Here is a 17,753-nt window from a genome sequence, read left to right on the forward strand (position 1 = left end):
ACTACTTTCACCATCTCTTATTTAAGTAATTTCCTTTAGTGTGATCTCCATATTTGTTCCCTCAAGTCCAAGAGGTGCAATCTGAAGCATCCTCAGTTCACCACTAACTTAGGCATCCAAGGGCAGATCTAAATGACAATTTCTCTGTCAAAATGGCCCATAACTCGAAGAGCAATCTGGAAGGAAGAGATAGCCCTTGGCTTCATTTCACCAGTAACTATCATCTATTCAACCGCCCCTCGTGCTCTTATCAACTATTGCAAGGACCTCATGGATTTCACTGGTGTTCAGTTGCTCCTGTTGCTTCCTCCCTTGCCATTGCCAAGTGAGACAAAACCTTCCTTTTCTGTCCCAACTCTCAATAGCTTCACTAAAGGATGGAAAGACTAAAGATCATCTTCAGCCCTCAAATACCCCAGTATCCTGCATGGTCCTGTCTCAGGCTGATTTAGACTGTTCACAATTTCAATGTCCTGCACGACCCTGAAATATGCTTCCAAAACCCGTATCCCGTCATATGAATCACACCGACTGATCACCTAACCCTAACACTTCCCGATGAATACGCCAAAAACAGGTTTCACCCCAGTAGTGAAATCCGTTGCGAGTTCTCCCAGCCGGCCCGCTGTCTCTGAGGACCTTCCCAATGTCCCCAACGAGGTTCCCGCCCAGACCCGGCGGGAACAGGCAAATAGTTAATTATATCTGTTTTGAATCTAATTTAGGGGCAGGACGCCCGATTCACCTGCCACCTGGAACCCTCCTCCCCAGCTGGGAGTCCTGATGGCGTAAATTGGTGAAAGTCCTGAAGAACAGGAATCTGGCACCTTGCAGTTCGAGGGGTGGCAAGGGGGTGAGTATTCCCTACAATTGCCTCCAGGGTACTGAGAGGGGTCCTTCTTGGGAGATGCAGGTCAGAGGGGCTTGTGCTGGAAGGGCTTAGGTCAGGGATCTTTAATGGGATGGGGGTCATTTAGCTGCTCTTCCCATCTGCAGCCTTTAAACCCGGTCTGTCAGTATCTCTAAAATACAGTTCTCTGATAATAAAGCTCAGTGTATAATAAATAATAAATACTCAGTGTTCCCATCTGCAGCCTTAACACTTTAAGCTGTCTGTCAGTATGCCTAGTTCAAAGAACTGTGACACGAAGGTAAAAATATTCCCTTTAACGTGGTGGAAACGTTTGAAGTGATTTGTTCACAGTAATTTAATTTCCCGTTAACCTTTCTAGCCTGTTTGTATGCTGGGAAGCCTAATAGCTTTGAACTGCATTGTTTACATTTAGTTCATGGAGCATTGCCTTTTACAAGCTTTTGATTGACAAGTGCAGGCAGCTTCAAAGGGAGGATTATAGTTCTTTATTTATATAGTTCTAGAGGGGTTCCATTAACTCAGCAGTGCTGCTGTTTTTCTAATCGCATTGCTTACTAAGAGGTTATGTCTTTGTTCTCAAGAGCTTCCAGGTGTTGGGTGTGGGAGGGGTGTTAGGGGGGAAATGAGGGGTGGCTGACTGAGAGTGGACTGGGGATGGGGCTGAATGAGGGGACTAAGGGGGAGGGTGTCGTTGCCAGTGATTAGGTTCGGGGGGCATTGCCAGCAATTTGAAGGAGGCTGTAACAGCATTCTGAGATTGGGGCGTGCTTTAAAAATAGTGCTCCAATCTCTGAGAAGCGGGACCCGTCAAGAGAGACTCTCAGGTCCAGTGGGAACCCTGGTGTTCCAATGAATGACACAGAAACCCCGGTAATAGGTTAATTTTTTTCAAGTTGGGTTAGTTCCTAGCGTCAACACAAAGTAGTCCGGTTTTCCTGCTGGCGGGAGCACAGTCTCCAATCGGGAGAATTATGCCCTGCATTTCAGCCACCATGTATGGTCTTCTTCTGTTTCTTTCAAAGCCCCCAAAGAAACTGGAGTATGGCTCTGTTGCACCCATTACCTCATAACACTCGAAGTAGCACCCACTCCATCCGTGGCGAACATCAATGGATTGTTTTGTCACTTGAATGAATGAGTCTTCAGCAAGAAGATTAATTGTTCACCATCTGGGTTAGCGTCGTCTCACATGTGATGTTGAATCAAATGTTGATTTTCAGATCTGATTGCAAATATTACATAGCAAGTCACCTGCGGAGGGGTGGGTGAAGGCATTGGCTTGGCGACATGCCTGCCTGTCCAGCAGGGGCCAGGATCTGTTCTTCGCAAATGCTGAGAGTGCTTAAGAACAAAAACTTCACCATTTGGATATGTCCTGGGTTATGCTTCTCATGTCACAGTGTCCAATTTACAAGCTCTGACGTTGACTTTCAGAATGTCTTCATATCTGAGTTTGTGATGGTGCGGGTTTCCATACTCAGTTGGCTGTAAAATGCTGCCTTTGATAAGTGCGAATCTTCCATAAAAAACACATGGCTGACCCAGTAAAGCTGAGTTCTGATGAGCAGTATCACAACACCAAGTATGTGGCATCTTGCAAGAACTTTGATGTTAGGGATTTTGCCCTGCCACTTGATGTTGCAGGCTGTTCGTATGAAGCAAAGGTGGAACTGATCTACTTGCTTTATGTAATACTATGCCTCACAGCCATACAGAGGTGATATCAGAACGATTGTGAGCTCAAGGAAGTGGAGTGCTTCCAGTGCAATATCTTTCTTGAACCAAATGTAAGATTGTTCCCCAGCCCTATGCCTCATGGCAGAGGTCACATGACTATGGAAAGTCAGAAAGGAGCTTTCTTACATGATTGCATTTCAAAACCCAAATGAAAACTACCGCCTGATAGACTTTCGTCCTTTGTTTTGAGACAAATTTGATTCACTCTCCACAGCCTCTGGTTGAGATTGCCGAATGCTGAGCTTGCTTTTCCCAGATGATGGGAAATTTCTACATCCAACGTGATGGGGCTGAAGAGGCTATTCTCAACATACAAACACCAGCACAAGGATATCCAGATGAGGAGATTTGGCTGGTAAATTTGAAGTGTGCCCACCAGGTGAAAACAGATTATGAGTGTAAAGGAGCCGAGAAGCAGAAGGTTGCCAGGTACCTATTCTGGGCATTCAAACCACAAGGGGCTCACCTTTAAAAACGTGATCCTATCTGAATATCAACATTTCCTGCCAGCATTAGAGTGCACCAAGTATATGCAAGCTCTGAGGCCAAGTGCAGAAGGTTCCAGCGAAAACAGCACCGGAGGAGAGAGCCGGGAGATTTAAAAAGCACGGGAGGAGAAAGCCGGGACAGCGAATACAGCGCGGCAGGAGAGAGCCGGGAGATTTAAAAAGCGCGGGAGGAGAGAGCCGGGAGATTTAAAAAGCGGGGGAGGAGAGAGCCGGGACAGTGCTGGGAGAGGTGAGTGCACAAAAGGTGTGGCAGGAGTGCCTTTAGTCACGGAGTGCTGATTGGAACAGAGTGCATCTGAGTTTAGGTGAGTGACTGAGTGCTGATTGGAACAGAGTGCATCTGAGTTTAGGTGAGTGACTGAGTGCTGATTGGAACAGAGTGCATCTGAGTTTAGATGAGTGACTGAGTGCTGATTGGAACAGAGTGCATCTGAGTTTAGGTGACTGACTGAGTGCTGATTGGAACAGAGTGCATCTGAGTTTAGGTGAGTGACTGAGTTTGGGTGAGAGGCGAGAGAGGACTGTGTTTTTGTTGGTGTTCGGGTTTATCCTTGAGGTTCTATAAAGAATTTTTAAAAAAAAATATTTAAATTAATTAACTAGTTGAATATGGCTGGACAGGTGATGTGCTGTTGCTATATGATGATGGAACTGGTGGATCCCATTGAGACCGTCAGTGACCACATCTGCAGTAAGTATTGGCTGCTCAAGGAACTTTGGCTCAGAATTGATTAGCTGGAGTCCGAGCTGCACACACTGTGGCACATCAGGGAGGGGGAACATTACCTGGACACTTTGTTTCAGGAGGCAGTCACACCTGGTAGAATAAGTACTGTTAATTCGGACAGTGGTCAGGGACAGAGTGGTGTGACTGCAAGGGAGGCAGGTAGGGGGATCCTGAGTTTAGGAGTTGAGGAGCCTCAGCCCTTGACCTTGTCCAACAGGTATGAGGTACTTGCTCCCTGTGTGGATGAGGAAGAGGGTTGTAGGGAGGATGCGTTGACTGACCACTGCACCGTAGTACAGGAAGCCATTCAAGAGGGGGGAGCAAAAAGACAAGTGGTAGTTGTAGGGGATTCTATAATTGGGGGGATTGATGGCATCCTTTGTAAGCCAGATCGAGAGTCCCGCATGGTATGTTGCCTGCCCGGTGCCAGGGTGAGGGACATCTCTGATCGGCTTGAAAGGATTTTGGAGAGGGAGGGGGCGGATCCAGTTGTTGTGGTCCACGTTGGGACTAACAACATATGTAAGACTAGGAAAGAGGACCTGTTTGGGGATTATCAAACACTAGGGACTAAATTAAAGAACAGGCCCTCCAGGGTTATAATCTCTGGATTACTAACCGAGCCACGTGCCAATTGGCATAGGGTTGAGAAAATTAGAGAAGTTAACACGTGGCTAAAGGAGTGGTGCGGGAAAGAGGGATTCCATTTCATGGGGCATTGGCATCAGTACTGGGGCAGGAGTGACCTGTACCGTTGGGACGGTCTTCACCTGAACCATTCTGGGACCAGTGTTCTAGCGAATAGGATAAATGGGTTGGTCACAAGGACTTTAAACTAGCAAGTTGGGGGAAGGGAAGTGTAAAGCTATGGACAGTATAATGGTTAATGGAGATCAAGGCAGCAGTTTACGTGACAGGTTATTATGTAGAGATATGGGTTCAAAGACAAGGAAAATTAGGAGAAAGGGTAACAGGAAAAATAAATTGCGAAAAGTTACTGATCAAGGTGTTAGGATTCATAACAAAGACATAAAAAACAGCATAAGTGTACTTTACCTGAATGCTCGTAGTATACAAAATAAGGTAAATGAGTTGATGGCGCAAATCATCGTGAATGACTATGATTTAGTGGCCATTACTGAAACATTGTTAAAAGATGGTCACGACTGGGAGTTAAATATCCAAGGGTATCAGACTATACGAAAGGATAGAATGGACGGTAAGGGCGGTGGTGTAGCTTTGTTGTTTAAAGATGGCATCCAGGCAATAGTAAGGGATGATATTGGTGCTATGGAGGACAAGGTTGAATCAATTTGGGTGGAAATCAGGAATAGTAAGGCGAAAAGGTCACTGATAGGAGTAGTCTATAGGCCACCAAATAGTAACAGGATGGTAGGGCAGGCAAGAAGCAAAGAAATAACGGATGCATGTAGAAATGGTACAGCGGTTATCATGGGAGATTTTAATCTGCATATCGATTGGTTTAACCAGGTTGGTAAAGGCAGCCTTGAGGAGGAGTTTATAGAATGTGCCCGGGATAATTTCCTGGAAAAGTATGTAATGGAACCTACAAGGGAACAAGTGGTCCTAGATCTGGTCCTGTGTAATGAGGCAGGATTGATTAATGATCTCATAGTTCGGGATCCTCTTGGAAGGAGCGACCACAATATGGTGGAATTTAAAATACAGTTGGAGGATGACAAGGTAAAATCAAACACTAGTGTTTTGTGCTTAAACAAAGGCGATTACAATGGGATGAGAGAAGAACTAGCTAAGGTAGACTGGGAGCAAAGACTTCATGGTGAAGCAGTTGAGGAACAGTGGAGAACCTTCCGAGCGATCTTTCACAGTGTTCAGAAAAGGTTCATACCGACAAAAAAGAAAGATGGTAGAAAGGGGAAAAATCGATCGTGGATATCTAAGAGGTGAGGGAGAGTATCAAATTGAAGGAAAAAACATACAAAGTGGCAAAAATTAGTGGGAAACTAGAGGACTGGGAAGTCTTTAGGGGACAACAGAAAGCTACTAAAAAAGCCATAAAGAAGAGTAAGGTAGACTATGAAAGTAAACTGGCTCAGAACATAAAAGCAGATAGTAAAAGCTTCTACAAATATATAAGACAAAAAAGAGTGGCTAAGGTAAATGTTGGTCCTTTGGAAGATGAGAATGGAGATTTAATAATAGGAGACGGGGAAATGGCTGAGGAGCTGAACAGGTTTTTTGGGTCAGTCTTCACAGTGGAGGACACAAATAACATGCCAGTGACTGATGGAAATAAAGATATGATAGGTGAGGACCTTGAGATGATTGTAGTCACTAAGGAGGCAGTATTGGGCAAGCTAATGGGGCTAAAGGTAGACAAGTCTCCTGGCCCTGATGGGATGCATCCCAGAGTGTTAAAAGAGTTGGCTAGGGAAATTGTAAACGCACTAGTGATAATTTATCAAAATTCACTAGACTCTGGGGTGGTCCCAGAGGATTGGAAAGTAGCAAACGTGACACCACTGTTTAAAAAAGGAGGTTGGCAGAAAGCGGGTAATTATAGGCCGGTAAGCTTAACTTCGGTTGTAGGGAAAATGCTGGAATCTATCACTAAGGAGGAAATAGAGGGGCACCTGGAGGGAAATTGTCCCATTGGGCAGACGCAGCATGGGTTCACAAAGGGTAGGTCGTGTCTGACTAATTTGGTAGAATCTTTTGAGGACGTTACCAGTGCAGTAGATAACGGGGAGCCAATGGATGTGGTATATCTGGATTTCCAGAAAGCTTTTGACAAGGTGCCGCACAAAAGGTTGCTGCATAAACTAAAGATGCATGGCATTGAGGGTAAAGTGGTAGCATGGGTAGAGGATTGGTTAACTAACAGAAAGCAGAGAGTGGGGATAAATGGGTGTTTCTCTGGTTGGCAACCTGTAACTAGTCGGGTCCCTCAAGGATCAGTGTTGGGCCCGCAGTTGTTCACAATTTACATAGACGATTTGGAGTTGGGGACCAAGTGCAATGTGTCAAAGTTTGCAGACGACACTAAGATGAGTGGTAAAGCAAAAAGTGCAGAGGATACCGGAAGTCTGCAGAAGGATTTGGATAGGTTAGGTGAATGGGCTAGGATCTGGCAGATGGAATTCAATGTTGCCAAGTGTGAGGCTATCCATTTTGGGAGGAATAACAGCAGAATGGATTATTATTTAAACAGTAAGATGTTAAAACATGCTGCTGTGCAGAGGGACCTGGGTGTGCTGGTGCACGAGTCGCAAAATGTTGGTGTGCAGGTGTAACAGGTGATTAAGAAGGCTAATCGAGTTTTGTCTTTCATTGCTAGAGGGATGGAGTTTAAGACTAGTGAGGTTATGCTGCAATTGAGGCCGCATCTGGCGTATTGTGTTCAGTTTTGGTCTTACCTGAGAAAGGACATATTGGCACTGGAGGGAGTGCAGAGGAGATTCACTAGGTTGATCCCAGAGTTGAGGGGATTAGATTATGACGAGAGGTTGAGTAGACTGGGACTGTACTCATTGGAGTTTAGAAGGATGCGGGGGGATCTTATTGAGACATATAAAATTAGGAAGGGAATAGATAGGATAGATGCGGGCAGGTTGTTTCCACTGGTCGGGGAAAGCAGAACTAGGGGGCATAGCCTCAAAATAAGGGGAGGTAGATTTAGGACGGAGTGTGGGAGGAACCTCTTCACCCAAAGGGTTGTGAATCTCTGGAATTCCTTACCCAGTGAAACAGTCGAGGCTCCTTCTTTAAACGTTTTTAAGAAAAAGATAGATGCCTTTCTAAAGAATAAAGGGATTCGGGGATATGGTGTACGGGCCGGAGAGTGGAGCTGAGTCCACAAAGATCAGCCATGATCTCATTAAATGGCGGAGCAGGCTCGAGGGGCCAGATGGCCTACTCCTGTTCGTAGTTCTTATGTTCTTATGTTCCAGTACAGTGCAGTCAGGAACTGAACTGCAGTTTACAGTGCATGTGACAATTCCAGAACAGAAACTAAAACATTTTCATTGATAATACATCAAGCACTGACAACAAAGGTAATCTGGTATGATGTGTAAGTGTCACAGGCGTCTTGTCGAGATTGTTTTACACTGTTATAACCTGCCTACTTACGATTGGCTGGGGACTAATGACTATCCCACAATCCTATGGGAGTATGAACTTCCCCAATGAGGGGGGCGGAGAAACTCCTAGTATAAATAAGCTGGCCAGTTCAGGAACCAGCAGGAAGGAGAAGGTAGCAAGGGAAGTTACTGCTACTGTTATGTATATATTGTTATAGTAAATAAACGTTATTATTTTGTATCCTTAAAACTCGTGCTGGATTCTTCGGGGCCCTTACAAAATACACGTTACCCACAATAACAAATGGTACACAGGAAGATCAAGGATGCATTAGGTCAACATTAGCAACTTGATTACCTCCATTGGTTTGGGTGCAAGAAATAACGTACTCCACAATCAAAGTGCCAGGATATTATGAACAGAAAATTTTCTGAAACAATTTGCAGTAAAGCTGTTCTTAACGCATATAATATGGATGACCTATTTCTATTTGATCTTTGTTGAGTTGATAAATATTTTAATCCCTTTGAAGAGCTTCTATTTTGAAAGCCTGCGTGCAATATTAATATTGGTATGATAACAAATTTTTATGTGCATTTCACAGCAATGGAAACCTCTTAACATACATTGTGAAATAGATTTTCTTTATTCAACAATTAATTTGCAAGTCTTGTTCACCAGCTTCTGGATTGGCATGAATAAGGCTGTTTTTGTGTCATATTTAATGGCTTCCACAGTCCCGCTAATCTCTTAGTACATGACTTATTACTTACCCGGTATCTGGGATGAATACCCATTGCCATAGCAACTCTAGCATACTGACTGATTGGTCGCTTATAGCCAACTGCAGACATAGATCTTTTCTTCATTTGATGGCTGATAAAAAGAACACAGATCACAGAAGAGTTGAGTAATGACAGTTCTTAAAACTGATCTGAAGCCCTCAGCCCCATGCATTTCACTGAAGGATTTTCAACATTAAGCTTTCACAATATTATTTGAACTGTAACAATAACCAACAGATCTGAAATGATAGTACCTTTTCATAAGGCTGACATTAGGGCTGGCCTTTAATTTTGTTTAAATATTAACGAAATAAAACTTTATCAATAAACTCTTGAAATGTTACTGTTAAAATGAACAACATCAAAGCTCGTCTAGTTCTGACTAAAGACTTAGCTTATCTGCTCACTCACAGATGCAGAAGGACATTCTGTGGGTTTCCGACATTTGCTGTTTTGGTAACAAAGCCCACACTTATGGCAATCCTGCAATCAAACTCTCCGGCATAGAAAATTGAGCCGACCCAAAAATTAGCATGCTTCAGGCTTCCATTATTATTGTGCTGGCGAGCTGTAAACACCAAACGGATACCCCCAGGCAGCTTGCCAGAGAAGAGGACTCAAAGGTCGGGCAACTGCAGCCCAAGAAGCAGCCTCATTGAAGTCCTTGAAAGGGACCGGAAAGGAGGGTAGCAGCGGTGCCAATTGGGGTGTAGCAATCACGATCAGGAAGGGTCTTTCTGTTAATGTTAATGGAAATAGAAATGATCAAAATATGTGTGCAAAGGGTTGCTGAGTGGCTATCACCTGTTCCACACCCAAAGTCAATATTACTGCCAGTAATGGTGAGATGGAGAAGGCTGGATGATGTGAAACACAGAGAGATTTGAGGGCTTGGGTTCATAGACTGAAAAGTATCAAATGGGTAAGATCATAAAAACAAATACTGGGTTCTACAGCAAAAGATATAAAATAGTATAGAATGAAAAATAATGGTGAATCAATATAAAACCTTAGTAAAACAGCAGTCAGTGCACTGTGTGTAATTTGAACTCCAAAACAATATGACGAATATTGAAGCATTCTAATCTCCATAGACATTCTACCCTCCATAAACATGGGGTCATCCAAAAGTCTGATGCCAACATAACTCACACTATATCCTGTTCACTCATCACCCCCGTGTTGTTGACCTACACTGGCTTCTGGTCAAGCAACACACTGAATTTAAAATTCTTCACCTTGTTTTTAAATCCCTCCAGGATCCCTCGCCATTCCCTACCTCTAATCCCCTCCAGCCCCACAACACTGAGTTATCTGAATCCCTCCAATTCTAACTCCTTAAGCATCCTGAATATTGGGCAGCATTCTCCACGTTTCCCGGCGGCACGCCATTCACTAATGGCGTGATTCTCTGCTCCTGCCACTGTCAATGGAAATTCCCATTGAAGCCACCCCATGCCGCCAGGAAACCCGTGGGTGGGGTTGAGCTGCCAGCGAGCCAGAGAATGTTGCAGCCAGTGAACTGGCCGGAGAATTCATGCCAATATTTATTGCATTATTGGCGGTTTGCCTTTGGTTGCCTAAGCCCTACTTTCCGTATGCCTCTCCACCACTGCACTCCGACCAGTGCGGCCGCGGACCAAGTCCGCAGCGGCCACCCTACTTTCCCGACTGGCTGGTGCACATTAGTTACATGCCGTCAGGACTTCGGGGGCGGAGCATGGCTGAGTGGGCCTCTGGCAATGGCCCCAGGTAGCTCGCAGGCGGCGCAGTGTACTCCCCAAGTACGCCGCTTTTCGGGGCCCGCAGAATCTGGGAACTGGCGCCGGTCCCGATTTCTTGCGGGGACAGATTCTCTGCCCCCGCGCCGGCTGCGGTTTCGGCGCGAGGGTGCGAGGGCGCGTATCCAGCCCTCTATCATTGGAGATGGTCAGATTCTCTATCATTGGAGATGGTCAGATTCTCTATTATTGGAGATGGTCAGATTCTCTATCATTGGAGATGGTCAGCTCCAGCAGGAAATGTTCCCCTTCAGGAGTGTGACCTGGAAGAATTACCCCCAACGCCTTATAAACTAGAGTTACAATTAAGATTTAGGACAACGGTATTGTGGAGAGAGAGAGTTACTAGGTTTCTGAAATGAATAAAGATGCCCAACTCTGAGCAAAAATAAACCAGACGTTTTATAGAGACATGAGAACGAAAACACCTGAAAAAGTTTCTCCGAGCAAAGCTCACTAAATGTGGATGGACAGATCAGTTGAAAGCACACTGTGTCGATGTACAGTTGATGATTTGGTGGCCGAAATCACTCGTAAAAGGAGAGCTCCAGTGCCAGACAGTGTGAAGATAGTGGGCGGGATTCTTTGATCCTGAGGCTAAGTGTTGACGCCGTCGTAAATGCCGTCGTGTTACCCGACGGCGTCAACATGGCCTCAGGAGCAGCGATTCTGACCCCCTACAGGGGGCCAGCATGGCATTGGAGTGATGAACGCCGCTCCAGCTACTGATCCCGGCGTCAGATAGGCACCGCGAGGTCCCCGCATGCGCAGTGGGACTGGCGCGATTTCCGCGCATGCGCGTGTCTCCCTTCTCCGCACTGGCCCAGGTGCAACATGGCGTAGGGCTACAGGGGCCGGCGCGGAACAAAGGAGGCCCCCAGCCTGAGAGGCCAGCCCGTCGATCTGTGGGCCCCGATCAGACAGGCCACAGCGGAGGCCCCCCTGGGGTCGCCCCCCCCCCCCCCCCCCCCGCTCTACGCCGAGGTCCCGCCGGGTAAGACGAGCTTAGAACAGCGCCGTCGGTACTCAGGTTTTTTGGTACGGCCGTTCGGCCAGCCCCTGGCCAGCACCAATTCTCCGCTCGCGTCCCGGCGTCGGGGCAGCGTGGTGCGATTCACACCGGTCACGGCGATTCTCCGGCCCGGCCCGGGGCTGAGAAAATCCCGTCCGGTATTTTTGCAGAGGATAAGGACCTTCCTTTCTCAGCATGCCAGTCTCTGAGTTTGGGATGACTACATTTAGTTGCCATTTCTGTGCTGTTTCAGAACATGAAGCACACCAGTCATCAGAGACTGTCTCCAGAGCCTGGATGAAGCTTTAGTTTAATTCTTGTGACTTAAAAAAAATATACATTTATTGTCTTATTTTTGATGTTCCTGGACGTGATTTGCAAGCAGCTTTTCTACACACTTCTGTCGCTTCCTTGATATGTCAAACTTTCTTCAATAAAATTATTTGGAAATGAAAAAAAAAATAAGGACAACGTTTATTATACTCAGTGCTTGCAATTTGCTTCCCTTTCTTTCTTCGGCATTCGTTTATTCCAGAACAAGCAAAATACTACATATACTGGCAAGTGAAACAAGAACAGAGAATGCTGGAAAAACTCAGCAGGTCAGTCAGGAGAGAAAGCAGAGTTAATGTTTTGAGTCCATTTGGCTCTCTGTCAGTCCAAAAGTGCTTGGAATTCTGGTGGGGTTCTCTCGCCCACTCACGTGTTTCTTGGTGGCAGGAGGCAGCACGGCGTTCGCTGCTGACGTAGTTAGCCGCTCCCGTGGCTGTTAATTGGAATTCCCAGTGAAGCCATCCCATGTCATGGGGGTGTGCTGCCCGCAGGACCAGAAAATTCCGCCCCAAGCAAAGAGTCGGAGAATTCCAGCCGTCAATTCTGCTTTCTCTCCTTCCCGATGCTGCAGACCTGCTGAGTTTTTCCCGAATGCTCTGTTCTTGTTTCATTCGTTCCAGATTTTTTTTAAAAGATGAAAAGGACGTTTTCTGCATCTACATTATTTCAAATTACACTCACTTTTCAGCAGGCACTAAAGGCAGGAATTTCCACTGATCCTCCTCACAGTCAAAACACAGCCGGTTCATGATCTTGTTTTTCTCTTCCGGTGGAATAAAATTTTCTATAATCAGGTACCTGAATAAGGCAAAGGCATGAGATGAGCTGAAGATCCGTCTGAACTTTTCCCTCTTGGGTTGTACAGCATCAAACCTTGGGATAACTTTTATCGCATTAATTATGGGATGTAGTAGACGTGGATGACAAAGTACTGATTATGGAGACAAAGGATACGTTACAAATTATTTCAGCAAATATGTCAGCAAAACTTGTAAGACGGATCCAAAATAAATGCAAAGACAAAGGTAAATCACAAAAAAAGAGGACCCTCAAAAATTGACCTTGGGAGTGAATAATATGGATGTCGAGCAAGTCAAAATAATAGTTCACTTCAACAGTTCAGTAATATCAGATGGCTGAAGCAACAAAGAAGTTAAACAGAGAATAACAATTGTAAAAGAGACGAACAAAAGTGTGTCTGTGCAGTTGCAATATTAAGCTGGTGACAAGAAGTAAAATGCTTAAAGTGTTAAATGTGCTTAACAACGTGACACAGATGTGAAAACTGGACCTTGAATCCTGAAGTAAGAAGAAGACTCCAGGTATTTGTATTATGATGCTACAGATACAGATTGAAAATTAGTTGGAACAAGAAGAATGAGAAGATCCTTGAGCTGGAAGAAAAGAAAGAAGTATGACACACTGTAGGGCACAACATTCAGGAGTCACAAGTATAGTTGGGGTTGATCTCTAGAGAAGATGGAAATAATAGAGCAAGAGGTAGGATACAAAAATAAAGTGGGTAGATTGCAACTTATGTACTAATCAGTCTGGTCATTTGCCATTTTTCCTGTCCATTCAGACATACTTTACTGCCTATCCTGCTTTTTCTACAATGTTTCACTTATTTTTATCCACAATTCACGGCGCCAAAGTCCCAGGTCGAATCCCAGCTCTGGGTCACTGTCAGTATGGAGTTTGCACATTCTCCCCGTGTTTGCGTGGGTTTCGCCCTCACAACCCAAAAGATATGCAGGGTAGGTGGATTGGCCATGCTAAATTGCTCCTTAATTGGAAAAAATGAATTGGGTACTCTAAATTTAATAAAATAAAGAAATACATTTATTTTTATCCACAATATTCTACTTCGAAATCCATTCTATGTGCTATCAACATTTTGGACAGAATCTTGTGGAGTTTGCATGGGACTCAACTGCCCTCTTTTTGGGAAGGCCCGCTGCATCTTTTGCCGCTCAAGCCAGCAGTGAGCTTTCCCACGGAATCAAAAACCTTGGGGTTGAAATTCCTCCTGCCAAGAGCTGCCAGCCAATCAGAGGCCAGCAGCTCTTCTGTGCTCAGCAGCACCACTGGGGGGGCAGTGGTTGCTGCCGGTACTAAACTCACCCAAGTTCTTGGACAGAAATCGCAAACATTCCACAACACAAATGGGCCAGCACGGTAGCACAGTTGCTTCACAGCTCCAGGGTCCCAGGTTTGATTCCTGGCTTGGGTCACATTCTCCCCGTGTCTACGTGGGTTTCCTCTGGGTGCTCCGGTTTCCTCCCACAGTCCAAAGGTGTGCAGGTCAGGTGGATTGGCTATGCTAAATTGCCCCTTAGTGTCCAAAAAAAAGGTTAGGTGGGGTTACGGGGATAGAGTGGTGGTGTAGGGATCTGGTGAAGGTATTGGCTTAGGTAAGGTGCTCTTTCCAAGGGTCGGTGCAGCCTCGATGGGCCGAATGGCCTCCTTCTGCTCTGTAAATGTTATGATCAAAGTTCAAGAGATTTTAACTCAAAGGTCTAGGTTCCATCAGTTTCCTTCTTGAACCCACTGTAAATAGGCAGGAGCTACTGGGGCACAAGGGAATGGTCTCAGTCAAGAGGGAAGCTTGAGGCAGAGGACACCCATGTTTCCTCGTGGGGCTTCGAAGAACACCCCTGTTCCTCCTGGTCCACAAGCAAATTTAGAAAATAGTAGCTACCATAGTATTTTCTGGCTGCAGCTCCTCTTGATGCCAGATTGACCTAGTGGCGAGAACACAGGGCCCACAGTGAAAATTACAGTCAGGTCCTGATAATGACATTGGAGCCTGATCTGCATATTTAGGGAAGTTCCCCATTGCCTTTTGGAGATTCCTCTCACCCACTCAGAACAGCAACTTGGATTGGAATCTGCAGGAAGGTGAGTAAATATGTTTTAAATGCCTGACTTCCTGGGTTTTGTCAAGTTAGAGTTAGGTAGAATCAACTTTTTAGTTTATGTTTGTGCATGATTTAAATGTGATTTTGTTGCTATAACAGATTAACCAGTATGAAATATTTTCACTTAACAAGCTGCGTGAGTTAGGGAGAGCTAAGATGATAGCAGAATAGTTATTATTATTAGCATTGATGATAGTCAGACACTAACAGTGGTTTCAATGTTAAGTCACAAAAGCGATACCCGATTCACTCGATTGAATAATATATTGTGTTTTTGCCTGGACTTCCATGTCTAATTGGTGATGTGGATGATTTTTCAGCATACTTACGGTGTCTGGACTAGAACAGTGGGTCGAACTCTGTAAATTCAATGATAATCTATGATTAATCTAGGACAAAGGTTCGGCACAACATCGTGGGCCGAAGGGCCTGTTCTGTGCTGTATTTTCTATGTTCTAACTCCTTGCACACAGGAGTGCTGAGCCCTTTCCAGTGTGTCGGTAAATGCAAGGTCTAGCATCAAATGATGTTCCATATCTGAAGTGATGGTAGAGATTACTTGAGCTCTGCTTTAAATGAGATAGAACTGATTGGGTAACACTCCCCTGCAGATAACAACGGTGGCTCTAGGAAGTTAATGCACATCTGAGTGATGCCTTTCATACCAAAAATTGTATGCTGCCACTTCAATCCCAGAACTGCTCTGTCAGGGCTGAGTCCTTCTGAAGACTCTTTCCTACTGTAGTGACTTCATGACTGGTGCTGGTATGCCACTCTGCCACCAATGATCCTAATCAGGCAAGGTGGATACAGAACGAGCTAGGTCATAGAAGGCAGAGAGTAGCAATGGAAGGATGCTTTTCTAATTGGAGGGCTGTGACCAGTGGTGTTCCACAGGGATCAGTGCTGGGACCTTTGCTCTTTGTAGTATATATAAATGATTTGGAGGAAAATGTAACTGGTCTGATTAGTAAGTTTGCAGACGACACAAAGGTTGGTGGAATTGCGGATAGCGATGAGGACTGTCAGAGGATACAGCAGGATTTAGATTGTTTGGAGACTTGGGTGGAGAGATGGCAGATGGAGTTTAATCCGGACAAATGTGAGGTAATGCATTTTGGAAGGTCTAATGCAGGTAGGGAATATACAGTGAATGGTAGAACCCTCAAGAGTATTGAAAGTCAAAGAGATCTAGGAGTACAGGTCCACAGGTCACTGAAAGGGGCAACACAGGTGGAGAAGGTAGTCAAGAAGGCATATGGCATGCTTGCCTTCATTGGCTGGGGCATTGAGTATAAGAATTGGCAAGTAATGTTGCAGCTGTATAGAACCTTAGTTAGGCCACACTTGGAGTATAGTGTTCAATTCTGATTGCCACACTACCAGAAGGATGTGGAGGCTTTAGAGAGGGTGCAGAAGAGATTTACCAGAATGTTGCCTGGTATGGAGGGCATTAGCTATGAGGAGTGGTTGAATAAACTCGGTTTGTTCTCACTGGAACTAAGGAGGGTGAGGGGCGACCTGATAGAGGTCTACAAAATTATGAGGGGCATAGACAGACTGGATAGTCAGAGGCTTTTCCCCGGGGTAGAGGGGTCAATTACTAGGGGGCATAGGTTTAAGGTGAGAGGGGCAAGGTTTAGAGTAGATGTACGAGGCAAGTTTTTTACGCAGAGGGTAGTGGGTGCCCGGAACTCGCTACCGGAGGAGGTGGTGGAAGCAGGGACGATAGTGACATTTAAGGGGCATCTTGACAAATACATGAATAGGATGGGAATAGAGGGATACGGACCCAGGAAGTGTAGAAGATTGTAGTTTAGTCGGGCAGCATGGTCGGCACGGGCTTGAAGAGGCCGAAGGGCCTGTTCCTGTGCTGTACATTTCTTTGTTCTTTGTTCTTTGTTCAGACTCTTAGAAATAAGCCCATTTGATAATGAACTTCTCAACAAAAATAAAATGCCATCAATGACAAACTGTTCCACTGGAAAGGCTTTTATTAGTATCCCTGCACCCAGGCCAATTTTTGCAAAACAACACTTTCAGGTGAGAATTCTCACAAGAATTCAATACCTCATTGTCAAATTTGGAAGATCTTGTTCAAAGCATGAAATTCTAAGACTTTTAAATTAATTATTTTAGACATATATTATATTCCACCTGGTTACAAATAAGGAACAAAGTTAACAGATCTTTGCACTTTTTGAGTTGTGGAGGTTTCCAGCAGCAATATAAAAACAAAATTCTTGATTTCTCGAGGAATTAAGGGCTATGCAGAGAGAGCGGGTAAATGGAGTTGAAATCAGCCATGATTGAATGGTGGAGTGGACTCGATGGGCCGAATGGCCTTACTTCCGCTCCTATGTCTTATGGTCTTAAATTACCACTATATAGACTTTAATTGCGCTCAATATTCTGCAAATGAATACCTATTCAATTGGTATATTACCTGTTCAATTTTGTACAGCATATTATTCAGATTTATAGAAAAGCAAATAACTTGTTGAGTTTGACCGCTATTTAAAGGATTAATATCGTCAAACCTTCCTCAGAAAATTAGGTTCCTGTTCATTTAAATTTCTAAATTAGATGAGCTTTTAACTTGGTGATGCTCCTTACATTCGGCCACCTTATTAATCAGGCCGAATTACATATGCATTATTATTAATTAGTAAACAAATTTGTATTATTTAATTAGTAAACAAGATAAAAGTTAAGTATGTTTTTCTCATAATATGTCCAAATATTGCTGAAAATACACTGCAGGTCTAGCAACAACCGTGGAGAGAGAAACAGTTCGATTTTCAGGCCGGTGACCCTTCATCAGAACTGACAGTACTTATAAAATTTAAGCAAGACGGGTAAAGGCATTAGGAGGAGGAAAGAGCAAATGGGAAGGTCTGTAATGGGCTGGAGATATTAAATGACAAAAGCAGAAACAGTTGGTAATGGGACAACTAAAGGAACAAAATATGTGGTTTGAGGAGATGTTAATGGGAAGGTAGAGTCACC

The 17,753-nt window shown here is 44.6% G+C and overlaps 1 protein-coding gene and 1 pseudogene across 2 annotated transcripts in view; one reads left to right on the top strand and one right to left on the bottom strand.

Annotated features, from left to right (window-relative positions):
* kif3ca (kinesin family member 3Ca) overlaps window positions 1-17,753 on the bottom strand; it is a 263,681-nt gene that overhangs the window by 39,520 nt on the left and 206,408 nt on the right. For both annotated transcript variants that reach the window (XM_072498979.1, XM_072498981.1), the window contains exons 6-7: window positions 12,505-12,621; window positions 8,686-8,788 (exon numbers count right to left, since the gene is read on the bottom strand). In XM_072498979.1, the coding sequence (XP_072355080.1) occupies window positions 8,686-8,788; window positions 12,505-12,621 (220 nt within the window). The remainder of the gene's footprint in view (window positions 1-8,685; window positions 8,789-12,504; window positions 12,622-17,753) is intronic.
* Window positions 10,834-11,699, top strand: LOC140411681 (transcription and mRNA export factor ENY2-like; annotated as a pseudogene).

The sequence above is a fragment of the Scyliorhinus torazame genome, chromosome 4 (assembly GCF_047496885.1).
Source record: "Scyliorhinus torazame isolate Kashiwa2021f chromosome 4, sScyTor2.1, whole genome shotgun sequence".
Lineage (NCBI taxonomy): Eukaryota > Metazoa > Chordata > Chondrichthyes > Carcharhiniformes > Scyliorhinidae > Scyliorhinus > Scyliorhinus torazame.